The sequence below is a fragment of the Dipodomys merriami genome, unplaced genomic scaffold (genome assembly GCF_024711535.1).
Source record: "Dipodomys merriami isolate MVZ:Mamm:240054 unplaced genomic scaffold, mDipMer1.0.p SCAF_5, whole genome shotgun sequence".
In the NCBI taxonomy this organism is placed as follows: Eukaryota; Metazoa; Chordata; class Mammalia; order Rodentia; family Heteromyidae; genus Dipodomys; species Dipodomys merriami.
Window position 1 is genome coordinate 13,580,336 of NW_027206068.1, and position 24,525 is coordinate 13,604,860.

The window sequence follows — 24,525 nt, forward strand, 5'->3', positions numbered from 1 at the left end:
GACACCACTCTAGGGCTACAGAGACTTGGCAGATAATCAAAATGAATGATGTCAGCTTGTGTGAGGCTACAGGAAGTGGCAAAACTATAGTAAACAGGGAAAACATAACAAAAGGGAATCTACTACTTACATCAGGCATGCATGCAGGCCCAGGTGGCTATATCTGGTGAGTAGAGCAGCAGCAAATCTGGAGTGCAGGGAGAAATTCCCCCAGTATTTAAATGCTGTCATCTGTTTGAATAAAAAGCATTGTGCATGCCAGCAACACATGTTTGCAGCTTACACTGAGCCCATGGGCTATCTTCTACCTGCATGAGCTCCTGCCACATGGTGTCTTCCTATCCTATTCTTGCTTTTAAACATTCGTTTTTAAACTTTTTTTTGGTGCCAGTCTTGAGGCCTAACTCAGGGCCTGAACTCTGTCCTTGGGCTCTTGTGCTCAAGGCTAGTGCTCTCCCAATTGAGCCACAGTGTCACTTCCTGCTTTTTGGTGGTTAATGGAAGTCTCTTGGACTTCTCTACCCAGGCTGGCTTCTAACCACAATCTTTAGATCTCAGCCACTGGAGTAGCTAGGATTACAAGTGTGAGCCATCAGCACCCAGCTAAATATTTACCTTCTATCTGCAGGTGCCTCTGGAATCTGGGCTCTCCTCGGACTTTACTTTAGGAATGCATGATATGAAGAATGGAGGTGGTAGAATGGCATATTTCAGTGTCCCTTATTGCAGTTTCCTCCACCTAGGTAGCAACTGCTTTTTCAGGATTTTTGCATCATCCATATTGGGATGACTGTCTTTGCCTGAGTGTTAAAGTTACGCTGAACTTCAGTGGATGGTGTATATCTTCCCCTTTCCTAGTGCATTCCTGTTCTGTCCCTATTGCTTGGAGCAGACCCGAAGTCTTATTAATTCCCCCACTCCTTCCATCTTCCCCAAAGTTGAGCTCAGTGCTTTAATAGTTCACCTTTTAAATATTGATTGAGTTAAATATAAAACTTGTAGTACAGGTGAATCTTGTCTTTGCATTACTCTTAAGAGACAAGGTTGGTTGCCTTAATATAGAGCTAAACATTCAATTCCTTTACTTCTCCAAATCTCAGTTTTCCTCTCTGTCAAGTGGGAATAATCACCTGACTACAGGTGTCACTTAAACAGTGTAGATGACTTAGCATAGCACTTGACACATAGAAGCACTTAGTAGAGGTCAGTTCTTATAACTTCACAAGTTGTGCATGGGATTTAATAGAATAGAGTATGGGCTGGGAAGGTGGCTCATTGGTAGAGCACTTGCCTTGCATGCCTGAGGCCCTGGGTTCGGTTCCTCAGCACCACATAAGCAAAAAGAAAAAAGCTGGAAGTGGTGCGGTGGCTCAAGTGGTAGAGGGCTAGCCTTGAGCTGAAGAGCTGAGGGACAGCGCCCAGGCCCAGAGTTCAGGTCCCACAACAGGACCCCCCCTCCCCCAAAAAAGAATAGAGCAAAGATATGCCAAACAACATTGCAGTTGCTCCACATATCATGGATTGAAGAATGGGGTGGGAGGGAACATAAAAGGTTCATTCTAGACTAGATCTGGAACTGCAAGAAATCAATGTCTATTAATTACACCACATAGTTTGGGTCTTTAGCCAATGTAAAGAGGAAAGGAATCCCTTTTTTCCTGTTTAAGTCCTCAGATTGCTGTAACAATAAACCAACAAGAGAAAAACATACACATTTATTTAATGTAAGTTTCGGTTGAAACAAAAGACTTCATAAGGAAATGAATGCAGATAGAGTTGAGTGTTTGTAAAATGACATGGAACAAGAATAGCAAATTATGAAAAATGGGAAGACAAAGAGGCTTGAGGTAGGGTACTTAATCATGAAAACATGACTAAGAAGACAGTGGTTACATAAAAAAGAATTAAATGCCTTGGTTATAGGGAAGATATCGTCCATGTGGAGTTTTATCTCTGGCTTTCAGGAAGGTAATGCACCCTTCATGTACCTCTTGGTTTGCTTTGTTTGTCTGTACAAGGGATTTGAACTCAGGGACCTTGAGCTCCATACTTGATCATGGCTGGTATTCTACCACTTGAGCTATACCTCCAGTTTAGCTTTTTGATGGCTAATGGGAAATGGGATCTCAGAAACTTTTCTACCTGGGCTGGCTTCAAATAGTGATCCTCTAGGTCTCACCCTCCCAAATAGCTAGGATTACAGGAGTGAGTCACTGGTGCCCAGTGCCTCTGAGAGTTTTTGAAAAGACTTAGGCTCAAAATAATCCTTACACCAAAGTGGCATGTTTTGGGATGGCAGACTCTGCCATCCTTCACAAATCAATATGCTTTTTCTTTTGGAGTCATGTAGCTCCAGAAAATTAGAAATGAACATCAGCTTGAGGTGGATGGGAGAGGATGGTATTTTGGGGAAAAATAGCATGTTTGCTTAAAAATTATCTCCTGACTTAATATGGAGGGGATGTATTGAGAATATGGCAGATCCCCTCAGGATCCTGATTCAGGCCTCATCCTGGGGCACAAACTAGCCAGACTAAACTGCTAGCATCGAAGCTCTATGTGTGGGAGATTTTTTTTCTGGTGGCTGAAACCTATTCTCTTATCACTCAGAGCATGCTGGATATGTCAGAGAATCAATGTTCAGTGACTGGCAGGAATTGAGTACCAGTACCCCCGCTCCCTCACCTGACAGTGAATGGCTTTGACAATTCCATGCTGCCTTCCAGAGCTCTCCAGCAGGATTAAGCTCCTTTAACCCAACGTAAAATGAATCTTTGAAATGTATCTTTCCATGCCAAAGTTCTACTCTCTTCCACTGGTGTTCATAGGAACAGCTTTTAAACTAAAGTACTAGTTCTTGAATTAACGAATTGATTTAATTAAGGTTCTAGCAGTGGGGCTTGAATTCAGGGCCTGAGTGCTTGTCTTTTAGCTTTTTCACTGTACCACTTCAGCCATAGCTCCACTTCCATGTTGGTTTGTTTGTTTGTTTGTGGTTAATTGGAGTTAAGAGCCTAATGGAATTTCTTGTCCAGACTGGCTTTGAGCAGGGATCCTCAGATCTCAGCCTGAGGAGTGACAGGTGCAAGCTACCAGCACTTGGCTTAGCTATTGAATGCTTCATATGGTGCTGAGGAACTAGAACTACATTTTGGTCATCTGTGTGTGCTTGTGAAGCTGCCATGCTTGAAGTTGAGCCCACCCTTACTGCTGCCATTTCTAATGTAATGAGCTGACCACAGCACCACATTCTCTCTGGAGTAAGCAGCTCTTCCTGGAGTAGGGCGACGATACGGGCTCACCCTGCAGGGAAGGATGTCCTTTGCCTCATACAAATGCCTTTGCCTATGATCAACCAACCATGCTGCAGTTTTTCTTCCATGAACACAAAAACACCAATCCTTTCAATGTTCTGGGCTTTTATTATCTTGTACTCTTGGGTCATATTTATGTTTTGGGTAAGTGTGTTTGTATAAGCATTGAATGATTTTAATAGGTCTGTCTCATGACTGAGCTTGGTCTTACTTCATGTGGCTGCTACAAAATCTGGTGTGAAGTTTGGTTGTTCATTAGAGGGACAGTTAATTCTGAATAAGAGTCTAAGAGACTGTGATAGAGCAAAGTGCTTTGGAATGGTACAGGCTGTCCTATGTGTTCAGTAAAGCTTTGGCTGAGTACCACTGCACCTAAGCCTGTCTCCTTGATTTATGGTTTGACATGGTTCCTGTTAGGTTTCGGTCTTCTCAGAGTCACTATCAGGAGTTAAGGACACTCCGCAGAAAGTAATTTTTTTGCATAGAGTGTTGCCTAACCCTGGAAATGAGGCCAATGCTGGGTTAGTAAAACCTAATCTGACCTTCGCTGGTGTTTTGCCAATGAGATCATGCACCTCTGCTCCTTCTGGAAAGGTTTTGTCATGAAGGTTATCTTTGTTGTGTCTCTTGTGAATCCTTATACTAGTGCATAAATCCTAAGAAGTATTGCTGGCTCAGGGGGATTTACAGGAAACACTCAGGGGTCACAGCATGGTATTTAATCAGTACTTAGTGATGGGGGCCTCAGCATGGGAATAAAGGCCAGAACCACAACTTTAAAGGACTGTGACAGGGGGCTGGGAAGGTGGCTCAGTGGTAGAGCGCTTGCCTTGCATGCATGAGGCCCTGGGTTCAATTCTTCAGCACCAAATAAGCAGAAAAAGCTGGAAGTGGCACTGTGGCTCAAGTGGTAGAGTGCTAGCCTTGAGCTGAAGAGCTGAGGGACAGTTCTTCAGCTGAAGGCCCCACGACTGGCTAAAAAAATAAAATTAAAAAAAAATAAAGGACCGTGACAGAGCTGGGGGTACAGCTCCATGACAGTGCTTATCTAGAATACTCACTATCATGGGCTCCATTCTCAGTGCCACAAATAAATGATACAATGAATGAGTAAATGAATAAATAATGAAATGAAGGGCTGAGGTTTATACTTACGTGACATGTTATAGCCTATTTGTTTGCTTTCTGCTCATTTTCTAGTAAAAAGGAAATAAAAGTAGTGGTACCCTAGAGGCTTCCCTATGATTTGATTAAAGTATCATGCATGGAAGATTTTAGATCAGCCTTGGGCAAATCTACTAACCAGTATAAATCCACCCATTACATTTGAATGGACTTCCTTTGAAGTAGACCATTGTATAAAATGACCAGGGTCCCAATTCTATGTGTAGTTTAAACATGATTAGTAAGATAATTTTTCCTAGCACCCTGTTGGGGAGTTAGTTCAGATCTGATGCAAAAGGAATTTGCAATGACCTGTAAGGCACAAAATCTCTGGTTTGGTTTTCAAGATTTGTCTACTAAAATGTAAAAATATTTTTATTTTGTTTTAATATTTGAGCAATAAGTTTGTTAGACCAAAACCCTGCTATTATTTCATAATCTCTGATAAGAGCACTGACCACAGGTACACTTGGCAGCGCCTTTGGGAAAGTGCCATCTTGGCCTGAATCCTTGTCTTTCATCTCCTGTATTCTTCAGTAAGTCTCAACTTCTTTTCTCTAATTGCCTCTTTGACTGTTTCATTCTTTTCTTTCTTTATTTTTTTGCTGCCCCTGGGGCTTGAACTCTGGGCCTGGGTGCTGTCCTTGAGCTCCTTTTGCTCAAGGCTAGCACTCTACCATTTGAGCCATAGCTCCACTTTTGGCTTTTTCTGTCATGAACTGGAGACAAGAGGCTTTCCTGCTCCAGCTGGCTTTGAACTGTGATCCTCACGTCTTAGTCTCCTGAGTAGCTAGGAGAATCAGCAGCTGGCTGATTCATTCTTGTTTAATTTTTCAATTATAAAGGTGTTACAGGTAGATAAGTCAGGTAAAGAGTACATTTCAGTTTGGACAGTGTCACCCCTTCCCTCACTCTCTCCAAGATTTCCCCACCCCCATCCACAAATTGTATGGTTCATTTTCAACATAGTGTCTAGTGAGTTCCTGTTCCATTCTTGAAGCTCTTTTGTAGCTTATGTTGCCTCTCACAATGGTACTGTCGATATTCTTAATATTCTAGGCCATTTTTTCTTCCTGCTTTGTTTTCTTTTCTTTTTGTTTTTCTTTCCTTTCTTAGGTGGTAATTGGGGTTTTGTGTTTATAATATACACACATACACATATAAATGCATACAGATGTACATATATGTATGCATATATAAAGATATAATGAACTCAAGGCCTTGGCACTTAGTTATTTTCACTCAGTGCTGGAGCTCTACCACTTGAACTATATTGCCACTTATGCATTTTTTTGTGGTTAATTGGAGATAAGTCCCATGGAGATTTCAGCCTTCTGAGTAGCTAGGAATAAAAGTGTGAGCCATTGGCACCTGGCATATTTATTTTTATTTGTTTATTGTTATCTTTAAATAGCTGTACCAAAATGTTTCAATTCAACATATCAACTTATGAGTAAAGGGTTGTGAAAGGCCACATAGTATGTCCCACATAATATGTCCACACGTCAGTCAATACCAAGGATATTGTCCCTGAAGCTTGTGTTCTGCTAAATTCCACAGGAAATCATTTATGTAGATTCTCACCTAATTGACAGTCCATGGCATAGTGTAGCAGGTAGCCTTGGTCATTGCTACTCTCTTGATTTTGTCCCTTCCCATATTCTGTCTAAATCCTTCTTTCTATGATTTTTTCCCCCAGCTGTGCCAACTTCCAGTGGTTTCCTTTTCATTGAAGTTCTGGAAGTCTTACAAGCTCTTACTTACAAACACTTATTTTAAAGAGCTAGTAAGAAGTCATCTGCCTCAGAAGTATAAACCCTCAACTTCCTTAGTTTCTCAAACATCAGAACACAATGGCAATATTAGAAGGTTTTCTCATTCTTCCAATGGCTTATTTTGACTCTTTCAATTAGATTCCATACTTCTAGGGAATGGACTCTGACCTCCACATTGGTAGGTAACACAATGCTAAGCTCAGACAGTGTTGGAATTGTATAGTCATCATTGGGTACAATTTTATGATCATACTAAAAAAATCAATTGTTGATATCTTTTTGTTTTGTTGTTTATTTCTTACTTGTTTATGGTAAAGGTGTCAATATGTAGCCCAGGTTGACCTCAACATTGTAGTCCTCCTGCTTCAGCCTCCTGAGTGCTGGGATTGTAAGCATACCTCAACATGCCTAGCTTAAATGTCGATATATATCTGCATTACTTTGATTTCAAAGATGTCTAGTGTGAACCAAAGGTATGATTTCTAAGGAGGCAAAACCCATTCCAGGAAGTGATCAAAATTGTCCAGGGAGAAGAATTAGTCATTTTTTAAACCAAGAATAATAAAGTAGATTTCAAGCAAGGCAGCTTCAATTATTTAGAACACTGTATAACTACTATATAACAACTCAGGGTTATTAATATGTAAATTGCAAGGCAGAAAAGCAACATCTGCCCTCTTCTTAGGGACTGAAATTTTACCTGTTGTCACAGCATTAAATTATTCAAAATGCATACCCAACAGTAAGTATGAGGAGTCATAAAATCCTCTAGTAAATGCTTTAGGAATACAGCCACAAAATCCTGCCATCCCTCTGGAGGAGGCTCACTAATGTCAAGGCTCCCTGACTTTCAAGGTAGACAAATGCAACATTGAAAGAGAAAGTCAAGGTGCCTTCTGCAAATGCCTTCTCACCTTGCGATCTCCCTTTTATGTCTCACATCATCCCGTGTCCAGTGTCACTTATTCAAAATACTTTTAGGACTGGAGTATAAAGATCTCTGTTGGATTTCCATTTGTTTTGCCTCCTCATGGATCAACTTCCAACATTCCCTTCCCAGATCATTTTGCCAGCAGATGAGACCCACCTCATGAACCGCAGGCTGGTGTAACCTCCCTTCATTTTCAGACTAAATCTTTTGGTGATGGTGTGGAGAATATTCATTTATAATAGCTAAGTAGGAAGATAAGGAGCAATCCTTCAAACTGTAGTCAAATTCATACTGAATACCTCAGTGTACATGGGCAGTGTGTGGTTTTCACGCGTCTCTACATGTTCTGTTTATAAAAGCAGGGTCTCCCCCAAATGCTGTTAAGTCCTGGGTTTTCGTAGATTGCCTACGTTGAAAAGCTGATGAAGCTTATGTGTCTTCTGACAGAAAACCACACAAATACTTTTTATGTAATGTCAGGAGGTTCCCAGCGCTTCTAAAGCCCATGGCCCCAAAATGAAATGGATAATGATGATAATCTCTAACACCCTTACATTCCCAACACTGCCAGGACCATTCTGTGTTACACATAGAACCCATTTATTCCCAAATAATCCTACCAAGTAGCTCCTATTATTTAACATTTCTATTTTTCAAACAAAGGGATGTAGGCCAACAATGTGATTCATTCAACTTCACACAACTACTTGAGGGAGGGCCTTTAATTTACAGTACTGCCTTCTTAGAAGGAAGGCTAAGACAGCACACATCAATGCCTCCAAACTTTTCCTGCGATTTCATTCTCTCTTCTGTTTATTTCATGATCTATTCTCATGTCTATATTGTAAGCAGACACCTAAAGTTTATCTTGTCTGTATATCTTGAAGACTACTAAAACTTTACAAATAATAAGCCTTGTAGGTTTAAATAAATATAAAGTTCTATTGTTATTATTACAAAAGGTACCTGAAAAGATCTTTCAAATCCACATATTGGAATAGTTAAATACTATCTCTGTGTGTGTGTGTGTGTGTGTGTGTGTGTGTGTGTGTGTGTGTTTGTGTGTATGTATATGTTTGTATGTGTGGGTGCTGGTAGTGGGGCTCTAGAAGTCAGGGCCTGGTGTTGTGTCTTAGCTTTTTTTTCCCCGCTCAAGGCTGGTGTTCTACACTTGAGCCGCAGCTTTCTCCTCCTGTTCAAGGCTGGTGCTCTATCACTTGAGCCACAGCTCTACTTCAGGCTGATGGTTGACTAGAGATAAGAGTCTTATGGACTTTCCTACCTGGGCTGGCTTCAAGTGGCTATCCTCGGATCTCAGCCACCTAAATAGTTAGGATTACAGACATGAGCCACTGGCATTTGACTAAACACCATCTGTTTTGATTTGAATCATAAAATTACAGTTCCATGAAATGTTTACCACAAAGGGAATTATACTGTAAATAGTAGGGAATTTACAAAATATTCAGGAGTGACATTGGTGCCTAGTAAGTTCTCAGCCAAAGAGAAATCAAGGATAGCAAACATGTAGTGACCTATGATCAATCCTCACCCCAAAGGGAATGGAGAACTGAGGCACTGAGGCCGCATCTCTTTCAATAATGAAAATTATGTAATAATTATCACATAAAATAATTATTTAATCATATAATTTCTCTCTCTCTCTCTCTCTCTCTCTCTCTCTCTCTCTCTCTCTCTCTCTCTCTCTCTCTCTCTCTCTCTCTCTCTCTCTCTCTCTCTCTTTCCCTCTCGTCATGGGGCTTGAACTCTGGGCCTGGGCACTATCCCTCAGCAATTGAGCTCAAAGGTAGTGTTCTACCACTTGAGCCACAGCACCACTTCATCACTTCTGGTTTCTACACTTTTCTGTCCAGGCTGGCTTTGAACCATGATCCTCAGATCTCAGCCTCCTGAGTAGCTAGGACTATAGGTGTGAGCCACCAGCGCCTGGCATAATCTCTCTTAATAATGACGATTTTGATAGTTCACTAAAAATAAGCAGTTTGCAACTAATAGCTTTCCTAGTTTTAAGTAAGTAGACATAACAGAGTACATGTAGATAGATTTAGTCAGCAGCCATTTTAATTGTAGTCAGGAATTATTCCCTTTTTCAAGTGCTTTTCCCCTAGACCTGCCTACATTTAAATTTTATTTTATTTTATTTTTTTGTGTCAGTCCTGGGGCTTGAACTTCAGGCCTACGCACTGTTCCTGAGCTTTTTTTCCCCTCAAGGATGGCTGGCATCTTACCAGTTGAGCCTCAGCTCCACTTCTGGCTTTTTGGTGGTTAATTGGAAATAAGAGTCTCACAGCTTTTCCTGCCCTGGCTGGCTTTGAACAGCAATCCTCAACTCTTAGCCTCCTGAGTAGCTCGGATTACAGGCATGAGATAACAGCGCTCAGAAAATTTATCAAGAAGGTTCTTCATTGCTGCTCTTATCAATATAACCTCGTTAGAGTAAATTTATTTATAAATAAAGCCCTGATATATGCCTTAGTGCCTCTCTTTATTAGGTTTGAAATAAAGCTTTAGAAAAGGAATATAAATTTAGGGAATTCACTAAGACAGATTCACCCAGTTTATGTGCTTGTAAAAACATATACAAATTTCGTGAAACTATCCAGTAAATATATACATGCATGCATCTGAACAGAAATCGTTGGTGTTAAATATTCATTGTAGGTATTTTTGGGTTGTGCCACTTCTGACCATAGACAAAGTGAGAATGATTAGCAGCTGGCACTTAGGTATATTCTTGCCATTTACATGGGGTTTACACATGATTATTTAGCCTTTATGGCCATCCTGAATATACGGTTTTATTGTCCTTATTTTACAGAGGAGGAAACAGACTAAAAGATATGAAATGCTGCACTGAGGAGAAAAGCTAATAAATCATCAGTGTGAGACCAACCAATGTTTTTTGACTCCATGTTCAATATTTGTTCTACCCACAACTGGGTTTAGAGTTTAAAAGATGAGGAAGTTATCTTTGGATAGTTGACAGTAAAGAAGGCACTTCAGGAATAACCTGTCTGAAGAATTGAGGTCTGCCTAGAGAGGCGAAAATGTGAGAAAGAGAAGTTGGTGAAAATGGCATCTATATTATAGTTTGTTCATCAGGTTAGGTGGCTTCCTCTGAGTTTACAGGAGATTAAGTAACAATTGTACCAACCACATGGAGACAATATAGACAACACCATCACCAGCTACAGTTTAAGAGTTGCAGTTTAAACAGATAGAAAAATCTTTACAATGTTGAGAAGAAACTTTTTCTCTGTGGTGACCTTTTTTGGCATAGAATGTCCCTCTTGGACATGTTCAAAATATCTGAAACAACTTCCTTGTCATTCCTTGGGTGTTATCTTCTTTTCCAAGCTAAAGATTTATTTTACCTTTAGGAAATTTAAAAATGTGCTGCTCCCAAAGCTTTTTGGCCTAGATTTAGGTTTTATGAGATGCTTAGTAGTCTCTAAGACAGGTTTGCACATGGCTTATTCTTCAGTTACCCTGGACCAGTGTGAAAAGTCTTAACCTTGATAAATAAAAAGGTATCTAGAGCAGGGCCTCCCCAATGGGTACTTGAAACTGTGAACAGTACCAGATCCCCCCCACACTTATGATAAACTTTAATTTATAAAGAGATTAATAACAATTACCCAATCATACAGTAAAACAATACTATATCAAATCAAATAAGGATCAATTACATGAACAGTGCTATAGAAAAAAATGCTACTGTTAGTCACTTTTCACTGCTATGACAAAATACCTGAACAAATTAAATTAAAGGAGGAAAGATTTATTTTAGGTCAAAATTTCTGAGATTTCAGTTTGTAGTCATTTGGCCTGTGGCCAAGTAGAATATGAATGGAGTACGTGGAAGACAAGACCTGCTTACTTTATGGTGGCCAGGAAGTAGAGAGAGAAACAGGAAATGACTGGGGACAAGATATATCCTCTAAAAGCCTGTTCCCCAGTGACCAGTTTCCTCCAATTAGGCCCCACCTCCTAATAGCATATTCAGAACCAACCCTTCAATAGTTTAACCCATTGATGAAGTTAGTGCCCTTATGATCTAATCACCTTTACATAGTGTCCCCAGCTGGGCCCCAAGCCTTTAGCACATGAGCCTTGTAAGGGGACTCTTCATATTCAGACACAACTGCTATGGAGTGTCTAATAGGTTGGCAGTGCTGGACAAAGGATGATTCATATCCCAGGTGAAATGGAGCAAGGTCTTCCATAGTACTCAGCATAGTACACAATTTAAAACTTTTTAATTATTACTAAAAATTTCCATTTAGTCTTTTCAGACTTTGAAAAGTAAAAACTGAGAATAAATGGGAGAACTACTGTATCCTTCAAAGACTCCAGTCATTTGGTGGGCATGACCTTTAACATTCTGTTTCTTTCCCACTTCTCAGCTTAGTCCAGTCTTTTTCCAAGGCATCATTTCATCTGTCCTTTTCCTTTCACTCCTGGAAGAAAGACAGTGCTTTCTGTGAAGTGCTTTAATGTTAACAGAATTATGAATTTTACTTCATTTAATTATAATACACTAATACAAACAGCATAGGGATAGCACAGGCCAGAACAGCTGGAAACTGGTGGCTCATGCCTGTAATCCTAGCTATTCAGGAGGCTGAGATCTAAGGATCCTAGTGAGAAGCCAGAACTGGCAGAAAAGTGTGTGAGACTTTTAATCTCTAATTAGCCAGCAAAAAGCCAGAAGAAAGGTGTAGCTCAAGTGGTAGAGTACCAGCTTTGAGTGAAAAAGCTAAGGGATAGTACCCAGGCTGAGCTTAAGCCCCAAGACCACCCTCTATTAACTTGACCTTCTGGACTATGCTTTTAATACTTCATGCTTAGGATCTTGTAACCACCTTTGCTGCTGCCCAGCATGCAGCATCTCCCATTTCTAAGGCACTTTAAGTACTGATGCTAAAATCATTTTCCTTCCCTGCTGATCTGAGCATGCCACCATCTGGAGTCCATTTATAGCTTCTCATCACCCTTGGGAGTGCAGTGCTTCACAACCTTAGAGGTTCTGTGACTGTCAAGACCCCTGTCTTGTTTTCCTTAATTTAGGGTAGCAGTGTTTCTATAGTTACGATTTTATTCATTCATTTGTTCACATAGCCACCATTTATTTGTGTGTGCATTTTATTTACTTAGCATCTACTAAGATGCTAGATACTTTATTAGATGATAGAAATGCAAAAAGGTGTCATTTTTGCCTTCAAGTTGCTTATAACCTCAAGTAGATCAAATAAGCCTATCTGGCTTAATCCATATACAGCACAGATTGAGATAAGAGAGGTGCTAAAAGTATAATCATTGTTGTAAGTCAATGCTTGGGTTTATCAGAGGAAGGATCAGACCAAAAGAGAAGAGCTTCTAGGTATTGTCTGGGTATTATAGATTTACATTAGCACAAAAGACAGGGTAGGACAAGATTGGTTTGGTTTTTGGCTTTCTTATTGTCTGTTGGTTAATTCCTTCATTGCCATCTTTCTGGGTATTTGACCACACTTTTATTTTTCCCCTCAAAAGATGTCCTAAATATCCAAGTGCTTGGTGATTTTACTTACAAAAGAAGTTTCCAGGGTGACAGTAGTAAGAAGCATGAAAAAAGGCATGAACAGATTTTGTTTCAAGATTATAAGTGCAATGAATAGAAGATGAACTTATAAGGAAAAACATCCATCCTGGCACCCATCTTCATCAGCCACTGTCTCTGGCTGAGCCGACGATGCAAACAGTACAAGGCAAGTTTATCATCCTCAAGGGGAATATTTGCATGATGCCTAGTATGCAATGTACTTACTACAAAAATAATAACCCAGCATCACATAGGTTTGTCATGAGCAGTGTGATAGCAGATAGTTCTATTTATGATTCTGAAAAAGCAAAATAAAGTGAGTAAGCCTTGACATTTTTAGATTTGAAACATGTTTCATTATTTTGCCACATTTCACTCAATTGCATATTCATTCCATAAGAAAACATAAAAATAGCATTAGTATCAAGTACGCAAATGATACTATCTGGCATTTTTGGTAGACGCAGTATGGGAAGACTTGGGTTTCTTTTGCAACCTACCTGCCTGACCTTAGACCTCAAGAAGCTCAGGCTCATATTTTGTACATGTGGTCATTACTTACTGCAGTGGTGGTGGAGTTGAATAGGAAATGACATTATATAAAAGGTTTATTTTATTTTATTTTTGAGAACTGACAAAGCAATACAAGACATCTTCAGAGGGACAATTCAAAATGGGAGAAGGAGGAAAGGGTGGACCAGAAAGTAGACATATCGAAGTCTTAAAAGCTGTGGCACTGGGCGAGTCATGTTTCAGAGATGCATTCTGGACCATCAGGGAGGCAGGGAGTGGTGGAACACAACGAAAAGCCCAGGAAATCCATGATCTCCTTAGTATTCCTGGTAATTATCTGGAACCACATAATTCAGTAGGGAAACGCTATGGATGGCTCTGCTCCCAATTCCATACAGTCATCTGTAGCATCTTCTCCAAGGGCTAAAGCTTAGCAAGGTGCAGACAGCCTCTGCTCCTCCTCTATCTCCTGGCCTAGGGCCACTCTACCTTCATGCTTTTGAACTCTGTTTTTGTTTTTTGTTTTTTTGTGGTTGGTTGTGGGTCTGAACTCTGGGCCTGGGCGCTATCCCTCAGCTCTTCAGCTCAAGGCTAGCGCTCTACCACTTAAGCCGCAGTGCCACTATGCTTTTGAACGCTGGCACATCTGTTTCCAATCCTTTCTCAGGAGCTACAGCTTACCATCTCCTCTTGTTGGCTGGGTTTTCACTTGGGTGTCCTGTAGTTTAGTCAGTGTGATTGGTGCATAAAACAAAAGCCCACCAAACCCAGCTTGTTCTACCTCCTGGGCTCTACTAGATCTAGAGCCACTGAAAAAATGTTTTTGAATAGGTCTTATATTCACATTTCAGAATGCATGTATATATATATATATATATATATATATATATATATATATATATATATATATATGTTTAACTTTCTTTAGTATCTTCCTGAATGTACAAAAATGAACTTTCTACTTATTTATTCTCAAGGGAGTATGTTCTTCACTCTTTTCTGAACTATGTATTCTGAGCCTCTGTTGTTATATAACAAATCCTTTTAAGCTTAGGTCTTTTACCAATCTGTTATTCTTCCTGTAGTTTGGTGGGTTGATGGGACTTAGCTGGATAGGTCTTCCTTGTGCTTCTCAAATATGGCTATAGTCAAATATTGGCTGGTACAGAAGTTAATCTGAAGGTTTGTCTAGACTCAGTGTCCCAAATGGCTTATGAATGGCCACAATTAATGGTGTTTAATGGGAGCTCAGCTGTCAGAGCATTTCCATGCAAACTTTCCATGTAGACTGGGCTTCTCACAAGCAGGGAGTTTGGATTCTGAATGGGCACATCACAAGAAGAACAAGCATTCCAAGATAGCAGGAAGTAGAGGCTGCCAGGCCAATTAAGGGCTATTTACAGAACTGGTGAAGTCATTTGTGTGTATTCCATGGGCCAAAAGATTCACAAGGCTTGCTCAAACTCAAAAGGATACAGAAAAAAACCTCAGGGAGGGGGAATGGCAAGATCACATTGCATGACTTGGGAGACAGGGGATGCCATAGTGCTCATCTTTGGAAAATATAGTCTTCAACACTCTGGCAAGTAAGTAATGTTTTACTCTTTCTACCCTTGGTTTGTGCTGCCTGCCATCTAACCCTGTTTCTTTTTCCATTGCTACAACTACTTCAGGTCCTAATCACTTTATATCTAGTTTATTGTCAGAGCTTCTTCTGTTCTCCAATTTCCTCCCACTGCCAATGGCCAATTAAAGTCATGTTTTCTCAGGGCCTGACATTGCAGGACATGCCTATAGTCCTAGTATTTGGGAGGCTGAGACAGGACGATCATGAGTTCTATGCCAGCCTGGGCTATATAACAATTTCCAGACCAGCTTGGGCTACAAAGGAAGACCCTGTCACAAACCAAGCAAAGCAAAATTGTGTTTTCTCAGCATACCAATGGGTGACATGGTTCTCCTAAATTCTGTTATCCTAGCCTTTAGGGGAAGTCACAAATTACTGGTCAGTGGTTTTCTTTGACTTTTGTGGGGTTTGTTCAAATATTATTTACATTTTCAAGCTTCTAATATTGAAAAATCAGGAGATTTTGTGTAAAAAAAAGATCTTATGTAAAAATCCAGGTTAGTCTCCATTTGAAAAACTATACAGACATATTCAATTATTTTACTAATGTGCTCTACATGCTAAACATACTAAACAGAGGAGGTGTCCCGCTTTCAGGGGATATACTTCTTTTTGTAAGGAGGCAGAAAATAGGCAAAATGAATGAGTAAAATGTATAGAGTGTTGGATGCAAGCTGTGTGGAGGGCTGGGGGAGGAAAAAGCAAAGGAGTTGGTGGGAAGGGCTGCAATCTAAAATCTTGTGAACGTGGAAATGCCCACTGAAATGGTGAGATTTGATGTAAGAAATGAAATGAGTTGAATAAGAGAGATGTGGGTTTCTAGAATGGTGCAGTGCCATATTGGGTAGCCACTAGACATATGCTAGCAATCTAAATTTATATAATTAAAATGAAACAAAGTTACACATTTAGTTCTTCAGTCACACTTGCCACATTTCAAATGCTCAGTAGTCACACGTGGCAAATGGCTGCAAAACAGATGTAGAGCATTTCCATCAGCGTAGAAAGCATGGTTGAATGGCTGTGCACAAGGGTGGTGGTGCCAGGAAGAGGGTACAGCCAGTACAACTTGGGTGGGACACTGTGCTATCTTCAGTAGTCACTTGGCTCTTTTGGTTACACTTTCTAGTTTTCTGCCTATTTTTATACAGTGAACACATAGCCTTTGTCACTCATCACCTTAACCTAAGTCAGCTTTCCAAGACAGAATCTATGTGAATAAAGTTGAGGTTCCTTGGCCTTGAGTTGGAGAGCCCTGTGAAAATGTGTGAAAACCAATAGCCTAAATTAGGAGACATATGTTCGATTGGAGAGTGGAATGGGTTCATGGGATAACTCAAGGGGCCTTCTTGTCCTTATATAAGTATGACTATTTACCAGGAGTGTCCTAGAGGGTCTCTGGTGAACCAGGTGCCAATCCCCTAGTTGGTGTATTATGGGGAGTTTGAAGTAGATGATGAGGGTTGGGTGGGATGGTGGCATTTCTAAGCTTAAGGCAATGATTACCCATTGGAGTTAAAGATTATTTTTTAACACTACAAAAGCTTATAGCATATAGAAGTGGAATTTCAGCCTTGGAAAATATATATGATAGGTATTTAGAAACAGTCACAGACTATATACTTTACTATAGAGTCCTTCTCAGTAAATGTATATAGCTTAATGACAGAATTTAATTTTGTACAGTGTGTCATCGACATGTATTCTGGTATTTTCTTCTACTTTTTCATTATGATACTCCTCTCTTCACCAGAATGACAAATCCTTAATGTCCAGCAGGTTCTGTGTGATACTATTATGGGATTTTTTTTTTTTTAGATTTCATTTTCCTTTCTTGGTTCTGAATCTCTTTTGTGCCTAACTTGTACACACAGTTCAAACTTTCTTCCCCTTCATTTTTTTTTTTTTTTTTTTTTTGCCAGTCCTGGTGCTTGAACTCAGGGCCTGGGCATTGCCCCCCTCTTTTTTTTTGCTCAAGGTTAGCATTCTACCATTTGAGCCACAGCACCACTTCTGGCTTTTTCTGTGTATGTGGAACTGAGGAATCAAACCCAGGGCTTCATGCATGCTAGGCAAGCACTCTACCACTAAGCCACATTACCAGCCCCCCTTTATTTGCTTTTATGTCTGCTCATCCCAGGCCAAAAGCCTTCTTCCTCCTGAGGCCAGAAGTAAGTATCCACGTTCATTTGGTGATTAGCAAGACTATAGGAAAGAATTTGTTTTTTCCATATGTTTATCTACATGCAGCCAGCCATAAGTTTTATCCTTGAGGGCAGAGATAACAGATCACTCTTCCTTTTCCTTACCTGGCCTCCTTTCCAAATATATTTGCCAAGCAGCTACTAGTGTGAGGGGCTGGGGCACAGTAGGAAATCAACTCAAGGCCCTGGCTTCTTACAAATCTGCTCACAAGAAAGGAAGAAAGAAAGGAAGAAAGAAAGGAAGAAAGAAAGAAAGGAAGAAAGAAAGAAAGGAAGAAAGAAAGAAAGAAAGAAAGAAAAGAAAGAAAGAAAAGAAAGAAAGAAAAGAAAGAAAGAGAAAGAAAGAAAGAGAGAAAGAGAGAGAGAAGGAAAGAAAGGAAGGAAGGAAGGAAGGAAGGAAGGAAGGAAGGAAGGAAGGAAGGAAGGAAAGAAAAGGAGTATTTATAGCTCTTCCAAGTCATAGGCACAAATGATGAGTAAAAGCCATAGTTAAGGCTGGTGGAGCTGAGATACGAAGATTCCCTGTCCCTTGCAAAGTTTAAGGCCCCCTTGGGATAGTTTCACTCTCCGTGCTCCCCAATTTCTACCTCGTGGACCGGTGTAGGCCGTGATTCACACCACAGTAAGCCTTACGGTTTACCACGCACATTCATCACACACACACAGAGCAGGCTTTCAGAGAAGGTCGGGTTCCAACATGTTAACAGAGATTCACCTTCTGGTCACTAGACTCGCGCCTACTTTGCTACAAACACCTATCAGAAGCAATAAGGTCTCCTCTGCTCACCCAGCGTGGAGCGATTCTGTCCCACGGCGCCTGCCTTTTCCCTACAGACTGAGCTCATTTTGAAGTTGGGGGGGGGGGAGATTAAAGATTAGGATATGGCGAGGCTGTGCAGTCCGCGGTGGGGGACGAGGACTGTGCTCACTTGGTGGAGCCCAGGTTGAGCCTGGCTGCCCGCAAAGTGGAAGTAAAAGGTGACTTTTCAGCCTGGGGGGGAGGGCAGGTAGACGCCTGGGGAGTGGGCTTGGTGGAAGGTTCTGGGAGTGCCTCACCTGTGAGCAGCTGGTGCCCACGGTGCCCCCCGCCGGCGCCGCTCGCGCTGGGGTCCCCCGGCGGGAGAGGTGAGCGGCCCGAGGGGCGGGACGGAGCGGGGCGGGGCGGGGCGGGCGCACCTGGGCGGGCAGGGGGAGGCGCGCGGGGCTGAGCCTCGCGGGGGCCGCGGCGCGCGCCAATGGGCAGCGGCTGGCAGCGCGCCCCGCGCCCGAGCCGCAGTCGCGCCCTCGCTCGCTCGCTCGCTCCCTGCCTGGCGAAGGAAGGCGCGGACGCCGCGCGGAGGCGAGCGCGGAGGAGAGGAGCCGCCGGCGCCACAGCCGCCGTCAGGGCATGAGGATGGCCGTAGGCTCCGTCAAGATGCAGCCGCCGTGCGAGAGCCCGGCCCTGGCCGCGGCGGCGGCCGCGGTGGCGGCGGACGGCGCCCTGCGCCGCAGCCCCAGCGCCCGCGAGCCCGAGCGCGAGCCGCCCGCGGCGTCGCTGCGGCCGCGCCTGAAGGACCTGCCGGCGCTGCTGCGGAGCGGGCTCACGCTGCGGAGGAAGCGGAGCGCCGCCGGGGGCCGGGTGAGTGGCCCGGCCCGGCCCGGCCCGAGCGGGGGGCGGGGGGGCGGGCGGTGCACACGTGGGGCCCGCGCCCCCCTCCTGGGCCGCTCTGGGTGGATGGGCGCTGAAAGTTGGGGAGGCAGCAGGAGGGGAGCCCCTGGGCGGGACTCTGTGGAAGTGGGGCTCGGGATGGCGAGGCGGGAAGGCTGCCCCGCGGGGTGAGTGACGGTCCCCCCTCCCCCGATGCACCTGACTGACTCCGGGGGTCCCAACTCAGGCTGTGGGACCTGGGCTTCGCCCCACCCAGCGCTGTTTGCATTTTTCTCGGCGGGGAAGCTGCAGGTGTCCCGTGCCCAGCCCCGCAGCCGGCCCCGGGCCCACGAGTGGGAGTCCAGTTTGCAGACACACGCGACGTGTGTGCTTGGTGTGCCGTTCCCTTGGAGGCTCTAGGCATGAGCTGGCCCTGGCAGCAGACTCTGCTCAGGGGAAGCCTAGGAATGGGAAATTCCTAGGTGAGCTGCTAGTTCCTGGCTGAGGCGCCTGCAGCACCTAGTACACAGGGACCCCCCCCCCCCTTCCCCTTGAGCTGGAGATTGCACTCCCCCAGGAATCTCAAGTCAAATATTGACTTCCTGATGGTGGGTGTGCAGATATGATTTCCTGATGAAGTGCCCCTCATTGCGTTCTCAGTGCATCCACTGGCCCGAACAGGTCAGACATGTTTTGTAGGTTAAGGGAAGCGGGCCTGCTCAATGTCCTCCAGGATCTGTAAACCTCTCAGTTGGCCCCACCAGGATGTCAGGACACCCAGTGAATGTCTCTGCCCACCAGGGTTTGGAGACAACTTTTCTGGGTCCTACTCAAGGTTTTAACAATTTCTATAGCAATAACTAGTGTTTTCTGAGGAGGTGCAACAATGTAGATAGTTTGTGGCTGTAATTTAACACTTGAAGTCTTAGTTGTCCACTTTGAAAGAAGACCCTAGTAGATGACTTAGTTCTTGAGCATGAATTTGCGGAGGGAGAATTGAGAGTTACTTGTTTTGGTGTGGCTGCCTTTGGTGAGGAAGAATTTGAATGTATGTGTGTAAGGTCTTCAGCTTCTTCTAGGCTACCTTCTGCTTTCCTAGGCATTTTCTTCTGGTGTAGGTCTGCCAGTGTTCCATCCCAAAAGGATGTCATGTGAAGATTAGCTGGGTGCAATTGGATGTCCTTAAAGTCAGCGACCAGAAGAATTTTGGAACTTCCTACAGGTGACCTTAACATGTGGTGTATAGAATTGCCTGCAAAGAAAGCTAGCAAATGTGTCCTCAAAATGTGATGGCTAAATAAACATAAGAATGAGAGTTATAGACTGCAAGAATCTAGGGGAAAGTAGGTCAAATTGTGTTCCTATTATCCTTGACAGTTACTTTCTCATGGCACAGAATACTGAAGACATGAGGGCAGCCAGGCAATCTGCGACAAGAATTGCTGAGGGTTTCCATATAAATAGATCTGCAGTGTTCATCTATATTGGAGCCTTGTGTTTCTTGCTGCTTGGGATGGTTTGTGCCTTGCTAATTTTCTTTATTACTCTGAATGTGGTTCTGTCAAATATAAAACTTCTTTGATTCTAATACTGTATTAGTGCTTTGAGGATCTAAAGTGAATGGCCTTTTTTTTATATTGGGCCATATTTTATATTTAGATTGATTGTAAAATTTCCCAGTGTTGGAAACTCAGGATTTTCAACAATTCCTCTTCCTTCTCTTTTGGAATACTGTTGTGTGTTTGGAACCTTCACCATCAAAAGGATAGAAAGGAATTTGAAACAAAGAGAAAAGTGAAATGTATGCCTGTATTAGTCAGCTTCCATAACAAAGTACCGTATACTAGGGTGGCCTGGATAATAGCAATCACAGTTTTGGGGGCTTAAAGTCTAAGTTCAATGTTTCAGGTGATTCATTTTCTGAGAGGCCTCTCTTCCTGGCTTGCAGGTGACCACTTTCTTGTTAGATGCTTAAAGTGATCTCTTTACTCTTCTTATTAGACAGCTCATCCTGTGATGGAGGCCTCACCCTCATGGCCTAATATAATCCTCAGTATCTCCAAAGTCCTCATTGCTACCATCACTACGAAGGCTTGGACGTCATCATAAGAATTTTGTGGAGCACATTAGCTTTTTGTCTATACCAGAATGGGCTTGCTCAAAACAGGCAAAATACGTTCCGGACTGGTTGGTGGCAAACCCCTGGGATTGGCTTGGTACCAAGCCTGGTCAGAGAGGTGATGCTGGTGCGGAGCAGTCACGCTTCTACCCTCTTCCGCACCTTCAGGTTTGTGTCCATTGGCTGGAGGTGCTCCAGACTGGAGCTGGATGATCACAGGGGCCAGTTAACAAAAACCTATTTCCACTGGTAAAGTAGCAGCTTTGTGCATTACACAAATTGGAAGTGTTCAGCTCTTTTGTTGACAAAGATGTGGTTGAGGAATATGTGTGGCTCTATTCTAATAGGTGTGGTTCTAATTCAGTATGTGTGCCATCTTGGGCTTCTGCTAATCTGGACAGTTTAGTACCAACTTAGTTCTTTGTAGGTTGTCTTGTTCAACCCAGGTGTGTTGCAGGCTCTCTCTTACTGGGACAAATTAAGCTGTCATTGCGTTAATACAGCAGAGTTTCTTGGTTCAGTCATTTCTAATTGCATTGAATTCACCATGCATACTGATTAAGACCCTGTACCTCTTTTAGACAAGTGGGGAGACAATTAAGTTTTACTTTCTAGGAAGATCCTAGCCACCTCTTAAAAATCAGTGGCAAGGCAAGGCACAGCTTGAATTCTCATCCAGTCCTTTAATCATTAAAAATTATATAATGGAGATGATAAGAGAATGGAATAATAAACCCCCAAGTTTCAATGGTTATTAACATTTTGGCCAGCTCTTTTTATTTTCATTTCTTTCCCCCTTCCCCTTCTCCCTCTCCTCCTCCTCTTACTCCTCCCCCTCCTCTTTCTTCTCCCCCATCTCCTCCCCCTTCTATTTCCACTTGTAGGGGTTGATGTCTTTTAAAGCAAAATCTTAAACACCATATTTTCTCAACTATATTTGTTTTCATATGATAGGAACATTAAAAAACCCTTTTGGCCCCTTTCACACCTAAGGATATTAACAATTCCTTAATATAATTACCAAATTCAAGTTTTCTCAAAGATATCTTGCTACTTAATGATTGTTAGACTCGGAAACATTTGGTTGTTAGGTTTCTACATTTATTTACAAGTTATTTTATTTTGTCACAGTTTCCACTTTGTTTTTTCATGCTGTTGATTTGCAGGAGAGAGTGGACCATTTGTCCAGGACCATGCCCCACTTTCTGAACTGATTCTTTGCTTGTGGTATCATTTGACTTATTCTATTTACCACATTCCCTATCATCTGGCAAGTAGATAGGAGGCTGGAGTAGATTTAGGCTCACAAGCAAGTATCATTTGTACATGGTGCTGTGTCAAATCTAGTACGTTACATCCTGAGACCCATAATGTCTAGATAGCTCTTATTTACAGCAGTTAAGATAGATTAGTGGGTTCAGGCAATATAATCTTACCTTTCTACCTTTCATCTAATAATGTTAGCTTCCTAAATTGTTGTAGCATATTCACCTTATAAGGGACTGCAAGAATAGTGACAATCAAAATCCACCATTCCTCTTGTATTTACTAATTGGAATATTGTCCTTAAGGAACCTGGGTTTATGAATTGTTTGAATCTCCTGAAATTCATATTATTTAAGAAAAACAAGAAATGCCTGATTTTTCCCCCTTTATCACTTTTCACAGTATTTATTTGATGCTCTTAACAACCTCCAGTGATAAACCTGAGAGTTTTGATTTTTTTTAAGTATCATTAAGAGTATATGTATCCTGGCAGGGTGGGATGATAATATGTTTGTAATCCCAGCTGGAGGAATTGTGAGTTTTAGAGCAGTTTCGACTACATAGCAAGACCTTTCTCAGAGAAAATATCAAACAAAAAGCAGAATTTATGGATCTTCATACATTTCTTTCAGTCCATTTTGTAGTCAGTACTCTTTTGTCCTTGTCTGGTATACCTTTTATACAGCCTCAGTTAAGGAGAAAGCTTTCTCACAACCCAGTAGAGGATATTCTACGGTTATCTTGTCTCTACTCCAGACCTAAAGTCAGCCATTGATTGGTCCAAGGGGCACTGATTTCTTTTTACTGAGCAATGGTTCATTTCCCCTAACTGCTTCACTTGGCTGCATTATTTTTGTCTTGGTTTTATGCCTCCCACTTTCATTAAAAAAAAAAAATCCTTCTCATTGGGCTATTTCTAAGACTGACATTTTCCCTATAATAAAACAGCTGTAGATGGCCATCTCCTCTGTCTATATATACTGTCCAAATGCTAGGACTGACTTATTTTGGTCTTTGCTACTGGGATGTTTTTTGCAGTGCTTTGCCACTATCTTCGTTGTCTTAAAATCTGGTTCATGTGCAACAGCTAGATTCACCAGTTGTGCCAAATTAACTCCACTGGGGAGTTTCAGCATTCTGATTAGATGTTGGCTGGGTGGCTATTTTCCATATGTGACTGCTTCTCTCTATTTTCCACTACTAGGTAGTGGCCCTGTAGCAGGTGCTCTTCAAGTTGGAGAAAGTGGGAAGAAAATTTGGTGGCCCTCCTAATGAGGCTCTGTTCTCATGTCGTTTATCTCCCTTAGGATTTTCTCTTGAAAGAGGAACAGAGTGACCCTTTCTCTCTGACCAAGCTGGAACACTGTGGGTATGACTCAGTATCCTCCTCTGCCTGAAACTTTGCCCATTGAGAAATACTCGCTGTTCCAACTTTTGCCAACGTGCCCAATTTATACTCATTTTTAAATACATCCTTTACAGGCAAGACATTAGGGTTTGTTCTTTGCATTTAAATTGAAGTCAGTGGCTAGCGTGTCCTAACAGTAAATAATGTGCCATTGCATGTGCACATGTAAACGTTGTTTAACTCCTTTGAGACCAGAGTTCAGTGTGGTTAAGTGCATTCTACACATGTTGAAACTGAAACACAGCTGTAACCTGTCCTAGATGACAGAGTGTGTGGGTAGAAGAAGGGAGGGTTTGAATCCCAGTAGTCTGGTTCCACCCAGCCCAATCCATGTTCTGAATCTACTGTCCAAGTTTCCTCGTGGGCTGGGAGAGCAAAGGTTCTGTTTACTCTGAACTACCATAGCCTGATATTGCCTGCAGATATTGCCTTACCACTCAGGGAGGTCAATAAATGCTGTTGATAATGCAAGACTTCTCTTTCACTTTAGCACACAGAGGCTATGGTTCACCTATTGGGAGTGCTGCAAGGAGAATGGGGAGAAGCATTGCAGATGTAGGTGAATGGTAACTCACATGTACCAAAATTAAAAAGAACAGTTGGTGTGTCTTAAGTAGGCTTACCTTGTTCAAGTTCAATCTGAAGCCTGATACACTGCCCAGCCTATTTCTTCCTTATCTTCTCTTAGTGGCCTGGAGAAGATAAAAGCCATTAGAGGAGGCACACATCTTCTAGGCACAGTGAGTCAGATGAGATATAAGGGACATGTGATGAACTTTTTTTTTTTAATAGCACTTTTTTTAAAATTGTGAAAATACTGTCCAGAGGGCAAGATAATGAGTATTGTAGCCTCCTCCTTTGTTTCCCCTTCCCATCCCTTCCCATCCTACCCCTACCTCCCCACCCTATCCTACCCCCCCCACCCCCGCTCCCCGCACCAAAGTTGTAAAGTTCTTTTTCGACATAATGACT

The 24,525-nt window shown here is 42.3% G+C and overlaps 1 protein-coding gene across 2 annotated transcripts in view; it reads left to right on the forward strand.

Moving 5' to 3' along the window:
• Rapgef5 (Rap guanine nucleotide exchange factor 5) overlaps window positions 1-24,525 on the forward strand; it is a 269,039-nt gene that overhangs the window by 22,110 nt on the left and 222,404 nt on the right. The window contains exon 1 of one of the 2 annotated variants that reach the window (XM_069996106.1): window positions 18,521-18,751. The exons of the other annotated variant lie outside the window; for it this stretch is intronic. Within the exon in view, the coding sequence (XP_069852207.1) occupies window positions 18,521-18,751 (231 nt within the window). Of the gene's footprint in view, window positions 1-18,520; window positions 18,752-24,525 lie in introns of those variants that run through there. 2 annotated transcript variants of the gene reach the window in all.